General features: G+C 36.7%; 1 protein-coding gene across 1 annotated transcript in view; it reads right to left on the bottom strand.

Annotated features, from left to right (window-relative positions):
• Positions 1-22,183, bottom strand: part of LOC127012599 (dynein axonemal heavy chain 5-like) — a 172,072-nt gene that overhangs the window by 118,495 nt on the left and 31,394 nt on the right. Inside the window, 19 exon segments of the mRNA XM_050890811.1 lie at positions 1,026-1,241; positions 1,642-1,770; positions 1,969-2,235; positions 4,649-4,802; positions 4,906-5,105; positions 6,459-6,544; positions 6,547-6,586; positions 6,918-7,029; positions 10,482-10,644; positions 11,706-11,842; positions 14,091-14,209; positions 14,369-14,773; positions 14,857-14,937; positions 16,777-16,980; positions 18,121-18,213; positions 19,384-19,547; positions 19,660-19,783; positions 19,903-19,990; positions 20,807-21,014. Of these exon segments, the coding sequence (XP_050746768.1) occupies positions 1,026-1,241; positions 1,642-1,770; positions 1,969-2,235; positions 4,649-4,802; positions 4,906-5,105; positions 6,459-6,544; positions 6,547-6,586; positions 6,918-7,029; positions 10,482-10,644; positions 11,706-11,842; positions 14,091-14,209; positions 14,369-14,773; positions 14,857-14,937; positions 16,777-16,980; positions 18,121-18,213; positions 19,384-19,547; positions 19,660-19,783; positions 19,903-19,990; positions 20,807-21,014 (2,990 nt within the window).

The following is a 22,183-nucleotide window of genomic DNA, read 5'->3' as shown; positions in this document are numbered from 1 at the left end:
TTCAGAAAGGGCAGCTCATATATACTCCTGTTCCAAATGTGTGAGAGAACAATCACACTAGCTTTGTGTAAATATATGCAAAGCCTAAAGCTCACATTGTTTGCTGAGAAAAAAATGCTAAAAACACTGGAAAACTAACAGAGAACTAAACAACCTCCCTGCCCCCCCCCGCCCCGCCCCAGTTCATCCCCAAAAACCAAAAGTTGTTTTCTAGCTAATGCAAAAGAATCTTTGTGTCTAGTTAGTACATGAACTGGAGTGGACTAAAAGCAGGTCTATGCCCCTTTTAAACTTTGTACAATGCAGAAAGTGTAGCACTAACTGGTCTTCTCCATAGTCTAGAGTCTTTGTTTTCATTCAGTATCAAAGTACAGCATGGTACCGTTTCCCTGCATTTACTTTTATGGTAGGATGGTGTTACTAGTTCTTAGTCCAGTCTCACTGTATATTCTTGATTAATGGTAATTTGCAACCCTTTAGTTCACATCCTCTCCTTCCTCCTTCATAGATTCAGTATTAGTAATAACACCTTGGTGTTAACAGTATCTTCTCTACGTGTTTGAGATTAAACCAGCACCTCCTCAAATGGCTTCTGTTCTTTCCCTTCCCTAAAAAAAGAATCTAATACACTTTGTTACAGTAGACCAATGCCCATGAACAGAGTTACTTCCCCAAATTTTGGGAGCTCTTATTTCTTTCCAAATTTGATTTTGGGAAAGTAATAGGTAAGATTCTCTATATTCCCAAACTGAGAAATTGTCCATTCCCAAGATGACCACGCTGACAGAACAATAGAGAAAATCACAGGATTAGGAACAATTCTAAAGCATGTGCTGCGGGATGATGCAGAGGTGTGACCTCTTAACACATTTTTTATCATTCTGTTTTCTTGTTAGTTTATTTGTTATTTTGGTTACTTAACTAGTATTTTGTGCTTTTTCCTACACGTTACTTTTAACTTTTCACAATATGCACTGTTCCAAACAATGCTTTTAATTAATCCCCAAAGATTCATTAAATACTACCTTTTTGTCTGTTTTGGTACTGTTCAGTGCATTCTCTGCATCTCTGGTCCAGATCATTTGAATTCCCAGAAGTCCTATTTGTGCAGGAAACATTGCCTGAAAGTCATACAGCTTAAATCCTGAATCGCTAATGGCCATTGATGCCTGTCTAATGATGGTGTGGACTGTTTTCCTAATCCCATTCAGCAGCTGACCTAACCAGAATTCCACATTGCCCTGAAATAAACAAGAAAGTACTTTTAAAGAATTAGTTTATGAATAATTCACAAGGAGAAAAAGCCCTACGCGACTTTTTTTCCAGTCCTTCGTACTCCCATTTCCCTCTTTTTTATTCTCTATTCTTTAAAAGATTCCTCTCCTCCTTCTGCTCCACTGCCCTTCTAGAGATATGTGATGGATTTGGCACTTCACATCAGTACTGCCGAGAAAACAGGTAAAGTCATCGTTACAAAATGACACGAATATCCTGTCCTTTCTGGCCTTTGCTCTTGCTGTTCACATTGGAAGGTTTTCATTCAGCTAGTCAAATAAAAGCATAATGTGATACTGTTGGTCTCTAAAACATAAATCTACTTTAAATCAAGTCATGAAAAACTGCAATATATAATTCCATTACCTGAGCTAAAACTGGTTCAATAATATTGACCTGTTCTCCTTCTTGAGATTCAAACAATAAAATCTGGTCGTAGTTTTTTTCATGAAATCCCACTCGGTTAACATTGTCAAACAAACTTAATAAATGTGCCTACAACAGAATCAGAAAAAAAAAGCTCCATAAACTGATCTGATATGGCATTCTTACTTTGCCTTTAAATCCTGTATTAGAAGATTCTATAAATCTTTCCAGAAGTGAAAGAAATTCTCTCAACTAAATAACAAAATCCTCCATGGTCCTCACTTACTAATATTGACCATAAGAACATTATTGCCTTATTACTTGTACCTGAATAGTGTGGGAATCAGATGCTTGACCAAGGATTTCCAGAAGAGCAGGGTCAGATACAAAAAAAAATCTTGGAAATATTAACCGTTTTTTTTCCAAATACCCAGTCAGTGATTTCTGACAGATTTCCAATTGTTCCAGCAAATGTGGTAATAGCTGTGCCAAAGTCTCATCTCCAACACAGCACTGCACAATGTTTGATGTTTCATGGGCTCTCTGCATAATTCTCTGCCATGATTTATCAATGTTCTGAAATCTTCTGGCTTCCTGGAGTACATGAAAAATGCATTAGTTCTTCCTCATGTTTGTCAAATTCTAAAAATTAAAGAATTCCATGAAACAAGGTAACAGTTTAATATTTCCCTTGCTGCTCAAGTCTTCTTTGCAGGACTAATGTATGAATATTTATAGGCATGCTTATAAGGATCAGTGCTTATAATGACGAGAGTTCAAACTGCAAGAGACAGAGTCCAATGGGACAGCTCTGGAAATGTCTTTTACTTCACGTTGGGCACCAAAATTGTCCATATAAAAGGATTCCAATACACACCAGAAAAATCAAACAGCAGCCTTCTCAGAAATGACAGTCTTCCTAATAGCAATACACAATGTCATGTAATGGCTGCTCCACACAGGTTATGAGGAGTAAGTTGTTAGTAGTAATACTTGACAAAGAAAAACAGTATAAATAGTCTAAAGCTGCTGCACTTGTAAGGTATTGTAGGTGAAGGGAGACAAATTCTCAAATACTGGGAGCTGGAGAATAAATATTTTTATACACTGGGTATACTGACTTTAAAAACTTTTTCTTCACCTACAACAAATGAAATGTTAATGGGATCATAAATTATCTGAGAGCTAGAAGAGATCTCAAGAGACCATCCAAAGCCATTTGCCTGTCACAAGATAGGATCACACCCATGGCACTCTTGAAAAAAATCTGTGTGTCTTGTGTTTAAGGATGCTCAATGCTGGAGATTCAGAAGCCTGTCCAGGCAATCTTTGCTATTGGTGACTCCGTTTTAACATCTAAGCTTAATCTTTGTTGTGTGTACACTAATTACTTCTCATCATATTCATAGATACAGAGAACACATTGTTTTCTTCCTGTTGAGAGCAACGCTTATTTTTTTTTAAGCTTATCACATCTTCTCTTCAGTTTTTCCTCTCCTTCAAGCCAAACAAGCCTAGTTTGTTGAATCTTTACTTGTGTGTCATCCTTCCTGGATAGTTCCTCATTCTTATCACCCTCTTCTATGCTCTCTCAAATTTGTCTGTGTGTTTCTTTGGCCAAAACCAGATACAATATTCTAGTTATCGGTTATTGCTGTTTATGCATTCCACTTTTCTGTCTGCATTTTACACACCGCCAATCTAAAACTCATTTTCTGATAGTACTGTGAGAGACAATGACAAAAGCCTAACAAGATATATAGCAACTACTGTTTTTCCTCTATCCATAAAGCTTGCTGCCCACTCTAAAAATAAATTAGATTTGTTTGACAGGTTTTGCTCCTAATAAATCCACACCGACTGTTACTCATCTCCTTGTTAACTTTCAGATGCTTACAGACAGTTATTTGTTGCAGTACTCATCCAGGAACTGCAATTAAGCCCCCTCATCTATCATTACTCCTCCACCAAGCTGTTCGTTCTCCTCCTTCTTTAAAGATAGTCACCACATTTGCTTTTTTCCAGAATACTGGTTCATGTATCATCCTTGTAAGAAGTAGCTTTAGCAGTTATCGAATGCCTCAGCTGTGCTGCAGCATTTGTTCATCTGCAAAAACTGCTTATTGATTCTCTGATAAGCGTTAACAATATAAACATATCTCACGAACTAAAAATAAGTATTGTTATCTTAAATAACAGTTAAGAAAGCTTTACTTAACTTACAAAAATTAATGTTAGTTTTGGAAATTGTAAGCCTTTAATTATAAAAGATGTGGCCTGAAATAAATCCATATTTAATATTTTCCCAATCATCGTGGTTTTCTTAAGTTACAGCACTGGTTGATCTAGTGCTACTAAACTGTGGTGTGTTAGAACTATATGAAAGCCTCTCATTAGCAGACACAACAGAGAGGATGACTTATTCTGGTATTTCTCTCCTGCAGGAAGTCAGATCATTCCTTAACTCTTTTGCAGCTGCTGTCATGGAAGGTCAATTGCCTTTTGAAGTGGTTGCAATAGTTCACACAGATTAGCACACATGCAGCTGCCCAAGTCTTGCAGCATCTCTCTGTGGGACTTTATTATACTGATTCCTAGCGAGGACAGAGTTCATACAGAAAATCTGTCATTCTATTATTACATAACTTAGAGCCTAAAAACATGTGCTCACAGGGAGAAAGGGATGTTTGCATACATGGCAAAAGTGATATATCAGTTTTGTACCACTAAGTAGTCCTGAGCCCTGTACTACCATATGATTCACTAATATTGCAAGCTGACAGGAACATTTGAGCCTGAATTACAAACAATCCTGTTCCTGTAGGTTTGGCCAAGTTCTAAGCAGTTCAACCAGACAGACCCCAGCTTGGCAAAGCTTCTTCTGAACTGCCTATACGCAGCCCACAAAGCTTATCTGCCATATATGCATTGGCAAGTAAACTCTGTGATGTAGCTAATCTCTTGGTACAACATATTGCCATTAATATATTATCATAAATCAGCATACCTGAGGTAGTTGTTTGGCAATGTCTCCACCAACAAACACAGCTTCAAGGTAAATCCAGAGGTTTTGTACAGTAATCCAGTTTTCAATTATCTCTGCAGTATTGGTCAACTTCTGAACCCACTGTTGTATAGTGGACTTAAACGGTGCATTATACCTGTATGAACGTGAGTTAAAGGGGAAAAGAACCTAAGATGATCATGGTTTACTTTTGGGTTTGATTAGATTTACAGAATACGTGCATTTATTAAGTTTTGAACCTGTTGCTCATGAGTGACCCCAATATCATGAGGCTGTCTTCCACCAAAGCTATTTTCTCCAATATATCTGATCCTTTCAGAAGGAGTTCTCCTCGAGTTTTGAATTGGCCAAAACTGAAAGCATGAGTACTCCATTCACTGATGACGTGCTTCAATTTTGCTTCAATATCCTTTTCTTTAACAGCACTGATGCAGATATCCTGTGTAAAATTAAAGTAGTAAATTACATTCCTCTAAGGCTAATATAATGCACACTTATAAAGACAATTAAAATTCATTGGCTAGATCCAGACTTCAGTGTAAGTTCTAGCTAATGAAAATATACATTGAAACACCTCAAAATCATTATATTACAAACTAGATTATATTATAGTACTACTTGTAACTGGAACATTTTGTGGGCGATACTCCGTCTTCACTCGTACAGTACACCTTACACTTTGGAAAATCCACTGACTCAGTGAATCTGCAGGCAGAATTTGCCTCTCTGTGTGTATTAAAATTTGAAGTCAAATATACCTACTGAGGGGTTTAAGGAAAATACACATTACCAATCAAAACCAATAAACAGTCCAATAGAGTGTACGTGGACATGACTGCCTGCTACTTCAAGACAGTGAGGACAGGACTGTCATAAAATTGGTTATTGCATCAGAAAGAAAAGGAGCAGCTACTCAGATTGGACCCCAAGTTCAGGTTCAGGAGTATACTGGATTCCATCATAGGTTTAAAGTCTTTCCTTGAGTGTAAGGCTGTAACTCTGAACCTTTCACATGGCTTAAATTCTTGTCTGGAAATTGGGTACAGCAGAGGTTTGATTTCATGTTTTTGTCTTAGAAGCGTTCCTTTGTGGAACAAGACAAATCAGGTCACTACTCTGCAGGGACCACAGATTTAGCTAAGTGACAACAGAACTGAAGTTAGAAACTGTTGGGGTTTTCCTTCTTTATTTTTAGCTATACTTTGTTCTTGCAAAAGGTAACAAGCATAAAGCTAATGTACTTGCTAGATAACTACTGTCCCCAAAACAGAGGGGGCAATAGCTTTGTAGCTTGTGCACATTACATAAGGCTTCTCATCTCTCTGTGCTCTTGTGAAGACTCACTTTTGAAATACAAAAGAACCTTGTTCTCCTTTAATCCTATAGCCTCCACTTCCACTGTGTTCCAAGGATTTTGAGCACTTAACAGGATCAGACTTACATCAACTATTTTTTCTCTCTGATAAGACATTTAAAAGGAAGAAAAAAATTGTAAGTAGGCAGACTCTAAACCAGAAGCATGACAGAATCACACTACTCTTAAAACAACAGAATTCTTTCTATGGAAGGATTAGTGTAATACCATCTATCCATTTAATCCTTCTCCAGAATAAAAAGGAAATAAACCAACCATCACTGCTAATACCAGCTACCAAACTCCATTCTTCAAAAGAATTTTCCAACTAAAGCCAAATTTTGTAATGTTACAAAGCTGACTAGAAACAGGATTTCAAAAGCACAGAGCCCCAGATCACAAGTTAGTGATTAAAAACAAACAGAAAAGTACACATACCTCAATATCTTCTTTATATTTTAATAAAGGGGCATCCATTATGTTTTTCAAAGAGAAATTTTCAGAGTCAACATCAAAGTGATGCCAGTTACTTGTGCAATTCTTTCCCAGTGTCGTGACATCATTGCCTAGAAGAAAGTCCACAGAAATTAAGAAAGATTTTTAAAAATTATATTATTTTTAGGACTAGAATGATCACATACTTTTGCACTGCATCTGTTAAACAAATAGAAGAGTCTTGATTTCCATTCCATTGAAAGCATTAATAGTTCTTCTAATCTCATTATGAAGTCTTTTGTTTTACTTTTCTGTAACTAAGTTTAACTAGATTTTTTCCATAAATATAGCTGCTTTTATCTATAAAAAAGAATTATGGAAAGCATCTTACAGTCACACAACATAGTCTTCAACAGAGTTTTTCAAGTGAATCTTATCTCCAAATTATTATGCTGAACATACTTTGTTTGCCATCATTTCAAGCAAAGGACAGCTCTCTGTGAAGTCATCAATTTTTTTTTTTAGGTCCTGAAAAGCTTGCCATTCCTTCAATCCTTTTGGTAACTTACGGATTCTTTAAAAAGCACAAAAAAGAACAAACATTTTATTCTTAATAATCACAATCCACCATTTAATAGTAAAATATATTCTCATTTTTCAACCAGTGGACCAGTAGACTGTAAATAAAAATCCAGTTGCAAGCTGGCAACATAATATATAGCTGATTGTTTCTGACTGCTGGAATGAAACTCTGCTAAAGACAGTAAAAATCACACTGGAATGGTTTGGTTTCTATTTCAGTTTGAATTAAAGGAGGTTAATTTCATATGCAAACCCATGTCTGAACTTAAGCTTTTGCAGTGTCATTGTTTTATTAAAAATCTGAAAACGCACCCGATTTTGTAAAGGGGAAAAAGGATTAAACAACATATATTTTTTCAAGCAAAATAAAGTACATCCTAAACTAAAACTGACCTGCTTGCAAACAGAAAAATTCTTCTGTTTCAATCAAACAAGTCCTATTTTATACCTAGTTTGTACAAAAGATATTTAAATAAAAATCTTGCTTTATGCACAATTTCAAGATGAAAAAAACCTGAAAATTAAGAACCTCTTGTACTGTGAATTGTCACAGCTCCACTTGCTTCTAACAAGTCATGCCAATTTTCATGTGCCAAAGCTAGGGACCAAAGACTGACAGCAGTTCTCTTACAGCTTAATGGCAGAAACGAAAAGCTGCCTAAAACCAACCCATAATGAAAAATTCCTTCAAAGAAATTCTCTATTTTTCACAGCTCAGAATCAGACAGATCTGTCACACAACGCTGGAGCATGTGTGAATTCTTCACTGCTTGCTGGTAAGAGGTAGACGAACATATGCATACTGTCATGGCACTACAATAATCACTGTAGTCTTTCATCTTGAATCCAACAATAGATAGTATTAAATATGCTAGAGAAAAGCATTGCAGAATGGAAAATTATACACTGCCATGTATCAATAAGGCTTTAAGAGGCAGTTCCTGGCTACTTCTATGTTGAGGCACAACAAGTAACATTCTTACAAACTTTGTCTTAGGCTGGCCATTGGAAATGGGATCTCTTAGCTTGGTAATGAAAAATGCTAATTTTTTTATACAGATACCTTTTTTTCTTTGTCTTGGTCACAGTAATATCTTCTAACAGCAAGTTCCATGAGTTACACACTATGTTAAAAAACTACTCCATTGGTTAGGTTTAAATTTCCTTCTTAAATTTACTGGACATTCGCTTTACACTATATTACAGTAAAACATAAAGGGAAACTTCTCTATAGCTGTTATTATAAAGTTCTATAATGCTCTCTACCACATGTGTTTCCTCTAAATATTTATCCTTTTTATCTCTTTTAAAATTGATTTACTTTCACCTACAGTTATTTTTGTGATTCTTCTTTTCACGATTCTAGGTTTTCTATTATATTACTATTTTTAAAAGGCGTAGCAAAAAAGAACATTACAGAAAAGAACTATGCATATCTTTACAATTACACTAAAGCACTAATTCCATTTCCAGCATTCCTGCTCCTTTCATAACACAGCATAGCATCTTAGTTATTTCTGTGGGTACCCCCTGGACACTGTTTAAATTTCTCCAGCTTTAAAGAGAATAGCTTGATGCAATAATGCTAGCAAACCTGTCAAATGAAGGATAGTACTGGGTTAGACTTCTATTACAAAAAAATATTTACTGTCTATTGATGGTCACTTTGCTCCAAATATAGCTCAACACTTGAGAGGAAAAAAAAAAAGTCACACGTGAAGTAAAAAGAGAAACACATAACGTTCAAAACTGTTGTCACGCAATGGCTTCCTTCAGAGTTCCAGGAGAAGGAAGCATAAACAGTGTCCTACCAACCGGTAAAATATAATTAACTATAGAAAAAATGACGATGCAGATTCCAGAATTCTACTGAAACGAGATCAAGACTTACAGATATTGTCCAAATGCAGAAGTATATAAATTTCACATACATTCATTTTTACTATTATTATTAAAAAAACATGAGGTTTTTTCCAAATTAAAAAAGACTGAATAGAAGACAATTCACTCAGTTTTTCCAGAAAAAGAAGAAAATTTCCACCCCACTCCTTCAGTGCGTACAGAAATGGACCCTGCTAAAATGGTGACACACTCAAAATACCATATGACTAAAAAGCCTGAGCACGAGTAACTTTTCCTATGCTTTTCAAAGATTTGGGATGAGATGAAAAACACAGATTTTATCTCAATCTCTTGAATAATACCAAAATGTAAGTGAAGTCTCTCTCAGGTCACATTGGAGAATCCAAAATCAAAAGCTGATCAGAACTACTGGTGAAGCAAAGAGACATACACACTGGCTGTTCCAGAAGAGAGGCTCTGCAGAAGAGAAAGCTCTTTATATTGAGTATGAACTTGTCTCAACAGAACTCACTGAGAAAGTGATCAGAGCCACTGTGTAAAGAGGTGAAGAAAATGCTTATACAAAAATAATAAAAGAAGAAAGAAAACAGAGAGATGGCTCATCTTTTTTCCAATAGATATGCACAGGATAAAAATACTGCACATTTATTTTCAAACTTTTGCATGTAATTTGGTTCTCATGTGTATTCTGTAATTCCCATTAAGAGTAAAACATAGACTGGTACAGATAACTACTCTAAAGGAATGGATGCACAGAATACTTAAGACCTGCATATAGACTCTCCACTGTTGCATGTAACAAAATTCCCCTTTTCTAGCAATTCTGTCCATACTCCAACGCCAGGAATCAGAATTCAAAGAAAGCTGGCAAAGGGGAAACAATCCAAATCCTGTTGGTTCATGAGCCCCTCCCTCTGAGAGAAGTAACAAGCTGGGTCAGGGAAGTCTTGCAGACCCAGCCATGGCTGTTGAAAAACCAAAGGTGCATCTTTACCAACACAGTAGAAAAATTCCTCTGACTTCAGCAAAGCATGGTTTCACCTAACAGTTACATTGCATGTAATGTGGAAAACATTATTACTCTCAAACCTCATAAATAACCCCTTAGAATTTAGTGTGTCTACCTACCCTTCTTGAAATAACAATTTCAATCCTTACAAATGCGCAGAAGTAGACAGTAACTTCAAAATTCTGTCTAACATCACGGACTAACAATTAATTAGCTGGAAACTAAATCACTGAGAAGGTAATATATAAAGATCAGCTATGAAGGTTATTTATACTTACAACCACCTTGCCATAGGTTTATGCACCTTATTTATTAAATAAACTACAACCTACCATGTCAAGCATACACCCCAACAAGCATAAAGTGACTCGCAGACTGAGCTAAGCAAGGTCACGCACTCGCTGCATATTGCACCACAGCCTGCAACTAGTGCAGCTGTGCTGAGCACTTGAGCACGCCTGAGCTTGAAATAAACCTACAGATTTTTGCCCCTCAGAGCAATTTTCACAAGCTAATTAACACAGAGAGCTGAGAAATAAAAATTGTATGCACCTCAACAAATAATAACTTACTTGTTTTGAAAATCCAGAAGTTCATTGTTAATTTTTTCAATATTTAAATCATTCCAAAGCATTTCATTGTATCCATCGATATTAGCAGTAACTGAATTATAAAGACTGTAAAGTTTCTGAAGCAATGAAAGCTCACGTTTAATTTTGTGCAGTTCAGGATACTCTGTTTCAAATTTTAAAATAAGAAATTTGTGAATGTTAATTAGGTACAACTGTATTCATGAACATAAAAATTCATGTATTTCTAAAACTGGTATTTAAAAATGTATGAAGTCAGACTTGCAGTCTTTTAGATAGTGTCTAGTAAGACAAACTTTTCCAGTTACACTATGTAAGAACATCAGATTTTGATGCACAGTAATTGTTTAGATTGCTGATTTTTTAATAAATATTCTTCTATAACGGTAGATGTAATCTTATAAGGGAGGTGCTGCACCTATCTCTGTGAGAGAGATAATGTTGAAAAAGCAGCTGAAATGGCAAAGGAATGCACTATAGTTTTAGACAAGAACTAAAATATCCCCTATCTCAATTTGCATTATTTACTTAAGAGGCAGAGGTTGGGGATAGGGGGTGTGCTTTCAAAATAAAAATATAGAATATGTTACACAATAAAAGTATTTAAAATGGACCTCCTTAACGGAATTGTTTTGTTTAGTTTCTCTCGTATCTTTGGGAATTCCTAGGTAAATATATCGTGATTATTGCATATGTCTTCAGACAGGAAAATATACTGAATTTAGTATGTACAAATTAAAGTGCTTATCATACATTCTGCTGTAACTTTAATTCACACCACTGTCTTCCAAACTTGAAGTGTGTCTGACTAGGAGACATAAAGGTATTACAGATCAGTTGCACAGCCCAAGGGAATTCATTATCTATCTGGAGCAGGGACAACTTCAGTACTTCAGCAACATGTTTCCCAAATTTGGACATGGAAGAATACAGACAGGAGATGCGCTTAGCTCTGAACAGAAAAAGCAAGAGAGCTAAGCAGCTGGACCCTGAGATACACGGAACAGTGCAATATTTTTCCACCTGACGTTTATGTATGTGCAGACTGAGAGCCAGTTTCACACAGCTGCTTTTCATAGCAAAGACATTAATAATTTACTGCAAGGAATTTTTCTACAATGAATCCAGCACTGACTGCATTTAGCAGGACCCACAAGAAAAATTTAATAGCCTAGGGCCAGGTATCCATATGCCCTGAGCAACTACCTGTGATAGGAAGACCAAATAATTCTTCCCCACCAGAAAGAGAGATATACTTCCTCCATAGTTCATCAAATTTGGCTTGAAAGATCTGTAATCTGTCACTTGCTTCATGGGGAGGAACATTCTCCTCAGTGGGGCCCCTGTACAAAACAAAACAAATTCAGTGCAAGTATCAACCATACAGGTTTCACAAAGAAGAACAACAGAACCCAGACCTTACTGAACAGTATTTAATATTTTCTAACATTTTTTCTAGAAATTTTCACAAAAGACACTAAAAGAGAAAATGCAAAGTATATTCAGTGTCCCGACATTACATATTGAGTAGTCCCTGAAAGAAAGCCTAATTTATTTTCTAATAATAAAATTAATCTGGGTTACCATACATATTACAAACAGCTAAAAAGATCTACAAATGTTTTGTCTTTGTTATTTTCCATTTCTTCTGTAAAACACATTTTAATGATTATTTTCATTTATATTCTTAAAAAGGGAAAGACAGAAGGTAAATAATTCAGGGGTGAAAACGGTGGTAGCTGGTACTAGAACCATAATTAAGCACTCAGAAAACTAACAGAAAAAATATGATTTTGCCCTAATGAGTACATCTTAGCTGGAGGACTGTGTGTAATCCCCAGCTCTCACACCTGGGACCACTTTTTGGCTACATCATAATATTTTGGGATGAGAACTGTATGTATGTCATCTTCTGTTGTGCCATGGTTATTTCTAGAAAGAAATACAGGCACATGGGCATCAGAGAGCAGTGCAGGCTGGCTGCTTGGCAACGAAAATGGAACCAGGAGATGAAAGCAGTAACACGGTCAGCAGAGGCAGCCAGGGCCTGGACCCATAGTACCTGAGCAAGGAGAGCAGGGCAGGCCTGGGGATGGTAGTCAGGTTCAAATGAGAGTCCAGATCTTCAGACAAGCCCACAATAATTACACAGGACCAAGGTCAAGCAGGGAAGGTAAGTCAGCAAGTCAGGGTCAGGAGCAGGTCTAGCGAAGGTAACCAGGATGAGACACAGTCCAGTGGTTACCAGGCTGTTCTGCGATCAGGCTAAGAAGTGAGTCTGTGAGTTGGGATCCAGGTTCAGCTCAGTAGGGTCCGTGGCCAGGCATAGGCATAGCTGCGACAGAGCTGGAGCTGTAGGTCAGGGGGCCAAGCAGTTAAGCCTCAGCTTAAAACCAGGTCCCACAGGAAGGGGTGTCAGCCTTCCTGAGGCCTCCCAGCAGAGCTGCATGGGAGCGCTCTGTCACCAAAGGAAGGGGGAAGCCCTCAGATGCACCAGCTCTAAGTTGGCCCTGAGCCCAGGCAGCTGAACCTCCAGGAGGGGGGATGCTCTCAGGGTCCCTACAACTGGTAGCAGCCGCAGGGTGTTTCCATGAACTCCTCTGGACAACTCTGACAGCAGAACTGCAGGCAGCACTATCCATGCATTTGCATTGTCAACTTGGTGCTCTAGTAGGTTCCTTTTAGGTGCAAATTCACCTTGTGTCTATAGCTGGAGTCTTAAAGCTTGCACTCAAATGCACTGCTAGCGTGCCTTCAAGAAGTTTCACTCCTAGTGAAGCGAAGGTTGAAGCCAAGCACCCACTTACCATTTGGACCACCCTGCTTGTAACACCGATGCAAAAGCACCTGCCCTAGGAGAAGAGTATATATTCCCCAAGGCCCTCCAGGAGTATGTGCTCTACGCGTGCACTGAATTCTGTTCATAACAGCAAGGCAGCCTGCAGAGGCTGTACATAAAGCTGCTTCACACCGCCCACGGGCAATAGGTGTGCAGTGCATGCCTAGGGTCAGCTGCTGACATGAACTTCATTGCCAAAAAACACACACCGGGCGTCTATTGTCCTAGAACCATAACGGACCACAGCAAGCCAAATTCTGTCTTTCCTTCTTTGTTGCTAATGTAGAAGTGTCCAATGAAGCACAAATACCCCACAATTTAAATAAAAAAAAGCCAAAGTAAGCTTAGAAGTAAGACTGAGTAAGACTCAGTGAACTTAGAAATACCCAGAACTGGAATCTCCACTCACATCCAAGGTACTACTTATATACTTAATATTAAATATCTGCTTAAGTGCTTTGTTGAGTTTAGAATCCTGAAAAAAAACTTTAAATTTGGATCTGGATTGAGAATTTGATTTTTTTTCCCCCAACCTATTAACTCTTCTGGAATTTCACCAACTCCAGCATTGAAATTATGGGAATGAATCTGTGATAGTAACAGTATCTGCCTTATTCTGAAATTAGGCTTTTTTTTCAGCTGTCATATATACATTGAGGCTGTACTGTGTTTATTTTCTGAAGCCCTTTAGATACACCATTTTTGAACAATCACTAATGAAGTGTAATTGTATTGCACCACAGGCCACCTACTTCTCATCATAATCTTTGTAAAATTCTGCAGTATCGATCTGGAATTTTTGAACACCATTCAGTAAATCTGTTTTCATGTCTGGCTGTACCTTCAGCAGCAAGTCCTCAACCTGCAGTGCCTATATGCAGACAAAGAAGAAAAACAGCCATAAAAAAGGTAGGATAAAAAGCACACAGTTTTAAGCAAGAAAATAGTTTTGTTCTAGCATTTCAACATTAAAAAGGCTGACAATAACTTTGCTACAGATATAATTTGAGAAATAATACAGCTATGATACCTGTGTGTTTAGGTTCTTCCAGGCATAAGCCAATCCATCAACTCTTTCTGTATTTCCATCTTGAAAGAGCAGATTGTATTTATGAAGCACAGAATAAGATTCCTCTATAGGTCCAACTGTCATGTCAATTTTAATCTCATTCTCTCGAATTTCCTTTAGTGCTTCCATTGCTCCCCGTACGTCGTCAAGGTCATGGATAGGTCTGCTTAATCTCTTGCTAACATTTTCAATGAATGAGTAAATTTCATCCATGTCTGTGGCAGACTTTTTATTCAAAGCTAATCCAAATGTTCTTTGTCTTGAGCGGCATTCCTGAATTAAGGCTATTTTCAATGACTCTGTCGCAATATCCACTGATTCGAGTACACAGTGATTTGGCAGTTCTCTGATTTGCATTTCTAATTGCTAAGACAAACACAAGTGTTCAGCTTTTAATTTCAATACAATTTCTCTGAACAGTTCATTTTTATTAAAGATATGATACTTACAGAAAAGTATCTGATTTGAGTTTGGAATTCAGCCATTGTTGGTTTAGTATCTATAAATTCCCTCACTTTTTCCTCTGGATCCTATATAAAAGAAGTTTATTTTAATTATTATTTAGCACTGGTATTACAATAACCTACGGGGGGGACCCAGCTGCCTGAGGTACTGTGTAAACACAAATGATCCCTCTCTAAAAGAGCTTAAGATAAAAGCATTAAGATCAAATTATTTCACTTGAACTGCTTTTCCTGACTCTTACGCTGTGTACAGTACTCTTTAAAGCACTTGAAATCTACCTTTAACTCAAAAACTGACACAGATCTGGATATCCCTTATCCATCCAAATATTACTACAAAATTTACAACGTAGCTGCTAAAACTTTGCTGGAAATACTTCCGTCCCAGTCTCCCTTCTATCTGCAAACCTCCAAAAGCAGCTCACATCCTCTAACAGGTATTTAAATAGTAGTGATTGTATTCAGCCATCTTCACTCTTCCTGAGACAGTATATTTAACTGCAGTTTCTAGCTACAAATGGCTGGGCCATTTGCAACAAGCACAGTTTGGCAGGGAAGGATGGATCTAAGGGAAGAGGTGGCATTTAGCTTGTAGAAGCTTGTTTAAAGGCAATAGAGCACTGAGCATTCTTCCTTTTCCTAAGGTAGGCCAATCTCTGCAGAGAACTTCGGTGTCACCAGCTCAGTAAATGTGTTAGATTCTCGATTCAATTACAGACAAATGATCTTCACCCAGTTCAATGACATTCATCTACAGTCTGCACTGTGAGGTCCCTGAGAAGCTGTTACAGCTTCTCTGGCCAATAATGCGTTACCAGTGACAGTTCCCAGTGGTCCTACAGAAATTATAAAGACGGGGGGAAACAGTGCCAACTCCTAAGGAATTTTAAGGTTAAGGAGCAGATTAATTGACTATTTTAGAAGATTTTAGTAAAAAGGAAACATTACCATGCTAATGCATCATCCAATCTGATTGTGCCTTGCCTGGATGAAACGACATACCATCAACATGTGGTTAGCTCAAACAGTATCTCCAAAAACTGAGGTAACTAAGCATTAAGATTTGGAACCCCAGAAGCCACGAAGAGGTGAAAATGCCCTGTCTTAGCCTGAACTCTAACTGCACAAGAGTCAGCTGTGGGAATGTGGTCACCTATGAGTTGGTTTAGGAAGGGGAAGTTAAAAATAGTGAGCAGTTACAAAGATAAGATTACTCCTGTTTTGATTGCTTGTTTCTCAGCCTGACTAAAGCCCCTTTGATAGGTAAGACCAGTAGTTGTCCATTCACACAAAGTTGAATTTCACTAGTCAGAATGTACACAAGGTTTTATTTCATTAAATATCTCCTGCCAAAAGACTCCTCAGAGCTTTACCATTTATGTGACTGCACCCACTTCCTAATGAAGACAACTCCATCAGCCCAGATTCTCTTCTGCTTTGGAATCCTTATTACTGGAAAGATTTCCTAGATTTAGTTTATCATTTTTGTGAAAAAATAGAAAAGCTGCTTTCAGCAGTGGCTGCTGAAGAAGAACCAGTCAGTTTAATATTCAGGAGTAGTTTTGTAGTCTGCAATTTCTCAGAGATTCTGCTAAAATATTCTTTTATATAACCTATGCAGACAAGATGCTGTGAGAAAGATGCATAAGCATATGAGAGCATAAGCTTGTTTATGCTCCAACATTCTTTTTTGTTCTTCTGCATTCCTCCTCAGATGGTTTAATTGGTAAAGAATGACAAGTTCTGGTCAACACAAGAGTAGACAGAGGAGGTGTTATGGGTATATGGATTCTACTATGAAACCAATGCTTCCTACTGAGCACACAGTCTCCTTATGCAACCCAAAACAGTTTATTTAGAAGATTTCACAATATAGCAATGTATTTTATTAAATATGTATTTAACCTGGTTCCAGATGCCTGAAAATTCAGAAAAGCTGTTCAGAAGATCCGATGCTTCAGTTTTAAGAGATAAAATAATTGTATTTAGTTGGATCACCACTTTGTTTACATCCTTATGCTCGATGATCTGCTTGTCTAAAGGTTTCAGTGCCACCATCCTGGTGAGTTTGTTCTCATCACCTAGCTCTACAGCAACAGCTTGTTCAATCTGGCATGAATTAAACAAGAAAAGACATATGTCCAGTAGTTTTATTTTTTTTTAAATTATGGAATGCCCAATAATGCACACACAGTAAGTACTTCTAAGAACAGATAGAAAGTGCAGAGAAAGCATCCACTAGGAGACTCCCTGTTCTTAGCTTGGATTTTTACAGAACTATAGTTCTAGTGTTAAAGCTGATTTTATAAAAAATTGCCATGTAGAGCTCTATATTAATTGTCTCTGAATGACATCTGTCAAATATGCATCATATACAAGTACAACTGTGGTGTTTCCTGTCCCTACACAACTGCTCAGGTCTTCCTGCTTTCTTTAGTGTAGAATTACAATCTATACCCATTCTTGGCCAAAAAAACTCCTGGAGGTAGTGGAGGGTTGGCTGCTTGGAAATAAGCAAACAATTCTGCTTGAGGAAACTGAATTCAACCCACTCTCTCCTAGTTTGTTTTTATTATTTATTTTCAGGACTTGAATGGTTTTTTTCATTGAAATGAGCTGATCTGTTTTTCATGTCAGATTGACAAAATAGGAAGATATTTTTACAAAGACACTTTTCAGCACAGATCTACATAGGATCTACATATTACCAGAGGAGAGAATTAAGGCCATTTGATTACCATTACTGTGCATTTCTGTACTTCAACAAATTTCAGTTTCTATCTATACCTCAGACCTTCCCAAGGTTTTAGTGCTCATTTTAATGCCAGTTAAAATATTTATATTGTATTTACTGTAGCATTATTAGGTGTTGTATGCAGCCTGAAAGTTTAACTTAAAATAAAGTTTTTGCCTAGAAAGACTAGTAATAATTTATACTCAGCTAATAGTACCCATGGATAATTCTCACACATTCTCTACAATATCATCATCATACTTCAACAGAATTTTTAAAAGATTTTTATTAAAGCAACTTTTGGTTTTAATATTAAAAACCACCAAATATAAGGTTTATTAATAATTGCTCTTATGTTCAATTACTTGGTATAGAGACTAAAAACTAGGCTTTCACTTAACAGGAAGATCCACCAGATTACAAGTCAAAGTATTGGTACAAAACATATTCTTATGAAATTAAGAAATGTTAACCAAAATACTAAAATTTTAAAATAATTAAAATAAAATACTCACCTGCTGCTGTTTATGATGTAAGCAAGCGAATTTCCACAGGGGGATATCTTTGACTATTGATAATATGATATTTACTGATTTGTTTACAGCACTCTGAAAAGAGCAAAACATTCACCTTGAGCACACAGAGAGATTATGACAAATAAGGGGGGGGGGGGGGGGGGAAGAAAAAAAGAAAAAAGGGATCCTCCAAACAATACCAAAATGGAAAAATTGTACCTCTATCTTTACAGGAAATATTCTAATAAGCATGAAGTAGGATCACCCAAAACACATTTTGTAAGGGGAAAGAGTACTCCATAAAGCTTTATCGCAGTCCTACGTTTATGTGGTTTTCAAACAAGAATGCAAGAGAGCTTTATGAACAGTAATCATGAATCACTGGGGATCATAACTTAATTATAGTACTATTTCCCCTTAAACTGGTTATAAACATAGTTATTTATTATTAATAATAATAGTTTTCACATTCACATCAGAATGCCTAAATACATTTGTCTGAATTTGTGATGGTATAGCCTATAATCTATACAGGCAGCTACATAAATTATTATATAACTTCTTCTATGACAGTATTTTTAAATCACACTTTGTGGTCTGATTTCTTACTGACAACACCATGAAGGCTGCAAATGAAATCTGAGAAAGAATTCAACTACTGATTTTGACAGTGACAATGCTAAATGAAAAGTCCACAAATCAACACCATAAACAACTAACACTTTGTGAATAATTTCAGACATAATAGGAGACTGTAAGTACATGTGTAAGAATTTTGCTGAATTAGTATAAGTTTAAATGAGTGTTCAAATTTTTCCACAGCTCAGGGCTTCAGGCTGGTAATATTTTTCTTTACGATTCACTACTGCAGAATGCTGATTTATGAATGATATTTTAAACTGATAACATCGTTTTATACTCTGAAAGAGTTTAAGGAGACCAGGAAGTCAAATCAGGCTGTATCAATGGCATTCATTTTTATGTTTGCATTCACTTTGAAATGTTTGCCTCTAAGTAGAGGGTTGTGAACATGAGTTACTGAGCTTTTAGGAAAACAGTTCCTTCTATTGGCCTGCATAAAAAACCTGATCAGTGGCTTTGTGTCCTTAGTACCCAATGATGTCACAAACTCAAGTGACTTTTAATCTTTTTTTCCCTTCCGTTTAGTTCTCATACCAGATTAAACATGCACATGTTGTTTTTAAATAATACATTTATAAACGTTTTACCAGAAATGACTGAGATGTGCAACTATTTTGTTACCTGAATATCTTCAAGACTTGGTCTCAAGACAACATTTGGAATAGCCAGTTGAATTTCAGCTTTGAACAAAGGAACCCTCTGTGTCTCTACAAACTTGGTCGTCTGATAACTAGAGTCAACAACACGCAATCGGTGTCTTAAGGACTCTAAAGAAATCTTCATGCCTAAATAAATGTAATATTCAAGTGAGGTTACATTTTTTACCACAATAAGCTTGGCAAAAAAATCTTTAATTTATATTAAAAAATTAAACATATCTGAGAAATACAGACTCACATCTGACCAAAGAGTCAGTATTCTTCTGACAAAGCTGTCCCATCAGATTATAGTAACTACAGGACAAGCATTCTTGGCAGCGTGTTTTCTGTTTCATGTCGAGATGTGTACAAGCGTATGAATCCTGAAGAGTTAAAGGGAAATTCTTGGGAAAATAACCATATTATCCAGCATGTAAGTGAAATATCAAGTATCTGACTAGGTTATAAAAGGTTACTTTTTACACTGTAGAGGTCTTCTTACCTCCAGAGTTCTCCTGGCATCTGCTTTCAGCCTGTGCTTAAGAATATCTACCAGTTCGTACACAGAGCATTCCACTTGCTGACTCTGTCTACAAAAACAACCTTACAGTCACCCACAGCGAATCAAACATAAGGAATACTCTTTGCTGTTTTCCAGACACACACCCCCAGTCCCACCGCACTGTGAAGAATTGTATGCACAGGGAAATACCCTTATACTTTTCAGTTTGTTCCTATTGCTTGGGCATACAGAGAATGTAAGATGTTAAGATATGCAGACTATCAAGAAACCCATTTGTCAGACTCTGTTATATCTGATTCAACTGGACTTCATAATAATTAAAGAAAAAGAAGTTATTTTCCAGCTATAGTTAATAAAACAGGTTTATCATGATGATACAGTGAGATAATCTGTGAAATCAGAATTAGTAAAATAAAAACAAAAAAATAGGTAGAAGGTATCTTATTTTGCACAGTGAGCATAGACATCTTTTTGGAGAAGAACTGAACGACTATTCTGCTATAACCTGGAAAATAAGCACAGGCCAAAAAATTTGCAGCACCAGGAGAATGGGAAGTCTTGCATTAGCTAGCTAGCATTAAGATTCATGCAATTAACATGGGGATGAGATTTCAAGTTTTATCCATCTTCATTTTTCTTGCTACGGATTAGAATGCCATAAGAAGAAAAACATGAAATGTTAAACACTACAAATGCAATCTTACATCTGCTGTATTCAAGATACTTGGGAGTTTCTGCCTGCATCCTGAGACTATCATTTTGCTTTAGACTAGTACTCTGTTAAAATAAAATTTTAAAAGTAAACTCTCTATGTATAAAAAAGTATTATGTAAATAATCCCTCCCAAATATGGCCTTCAAATCTATGCAATGAATAAACCTACTGAGACAGCTTGTGAGCAGTAGAGAGAGCAAGCTTTTCTGTCTGCTCCAGGAAAGAAAGCACATCTATAGGTTCATCTTCTGGTAAAATTATCAGAGCAGTGTTCGACATATCCTCCAGAATTCTTTCAATTCTGCATTCCAGGGTATCAGCCACTTCTTTGACTACATAGTCCAACTCCCTCAGGGTACTATAAACATTCTCAATAACTAAGCAAGGAAAAGAAAATTAAAACAAATCATGCAAAATACAGACCCCTTAAATCTCATCTCCCCCCAGCCACCCTCCACCGCCCCGGTATTACAATAAAATGAGGATTTAATGGCAATGAAATATGCAATTAAGGCCTGGAACCAAAACATGATGGACTTACTCTAAATTTAGTTTCTAAATGAAACTGTTTTATAATAAATAGTACAATAGCCTTCAAAATATCTCTTCTTTTTTGTATTAAAGAACATTGTAATGAAAAGGATCAACAAAATACAGTGGAAAACAGAAAGGATACAACTGTCCAAAAATTAATAAACTGAGTCCTTTAACAAATGTGTTTATTAAACTACGTAAAAACGACTGTTTCTGAACAGAGTGGATAAATTCTTTCCCTGTCCTTCATACTTTCATTGCAAAAAAGAACGAAATATGTCACCTGACACCCTTTGTCTTTGTATTTGTTATTACCAGACAGTATCATTTGAATCACCAATACTCCTTCTTACTGCATGTAGAAAGAACTCACTATGATATCTAAGACAGAGCAGTATGACAGCGGTGTCCAACTGCTGATGCTTTAAGTGGAAAACGTCATTTATTCCTATTAGGTAGTTAATGATGGAGCTTGTCTTTTTTATGGACAAATAATCCAACCAATTCCTTAGCTTTTTTTTTCATATATAAATTAGGTAGTCCTAAATCCATTTTTTCACCTTTTCTCCTGAGTTTTAGTCTAGAAGGCAACCATGGGCCCCCATACTTCTACATATTAGATGGAAATAAGGCACTTAAGACATTAAGCTCATGCATAGTGAGTTCAGCACATCGCTGGCAGGTCACAGTTATTTTGTATACACTGAACCAATGGCTAATTTGTAAGTGTCTAACATACATTCTGGGCACGCTGGACATTGCACATCCTCAAAAAGATATGATGCATACACTCAAGAAAAGTGTGCCTTTCTAGGGGCGACTCCATTCCAGCTGCAGCAGCAAGGAACAGGAGGTAGCACAGATACTCTTGCTGCGTAACCTCTACCTTGTAAAAAAGGCCAATTTCTACCAGAGCAAATGCTGATCCAAAGAACCGTTAAAACCTGAATTATAGTTATTCAGACACTTAACATAGCAGAGAGAGTACCTAAATGAATAAACAAATAAATAA

Source organism: Gymnogyps californianus, chromosome 2, assembly GCF_018139145.2.
Source record: "Gymnogyps californianus isolate 813 chromosome 2, ASM1813914v2, whole genome shotgun sequence".
Lineage (NCBI taxonomy): Eukaryota > Metazoa > Chordata > Aves > Accipitriformes > Cathartidae > Gymnogyps > Gymnogyps californianus.
Note: the sequence above shows the minus strand (reverse complement) of the source record. Positions and strands in the feature narration are given on the sequence as shown.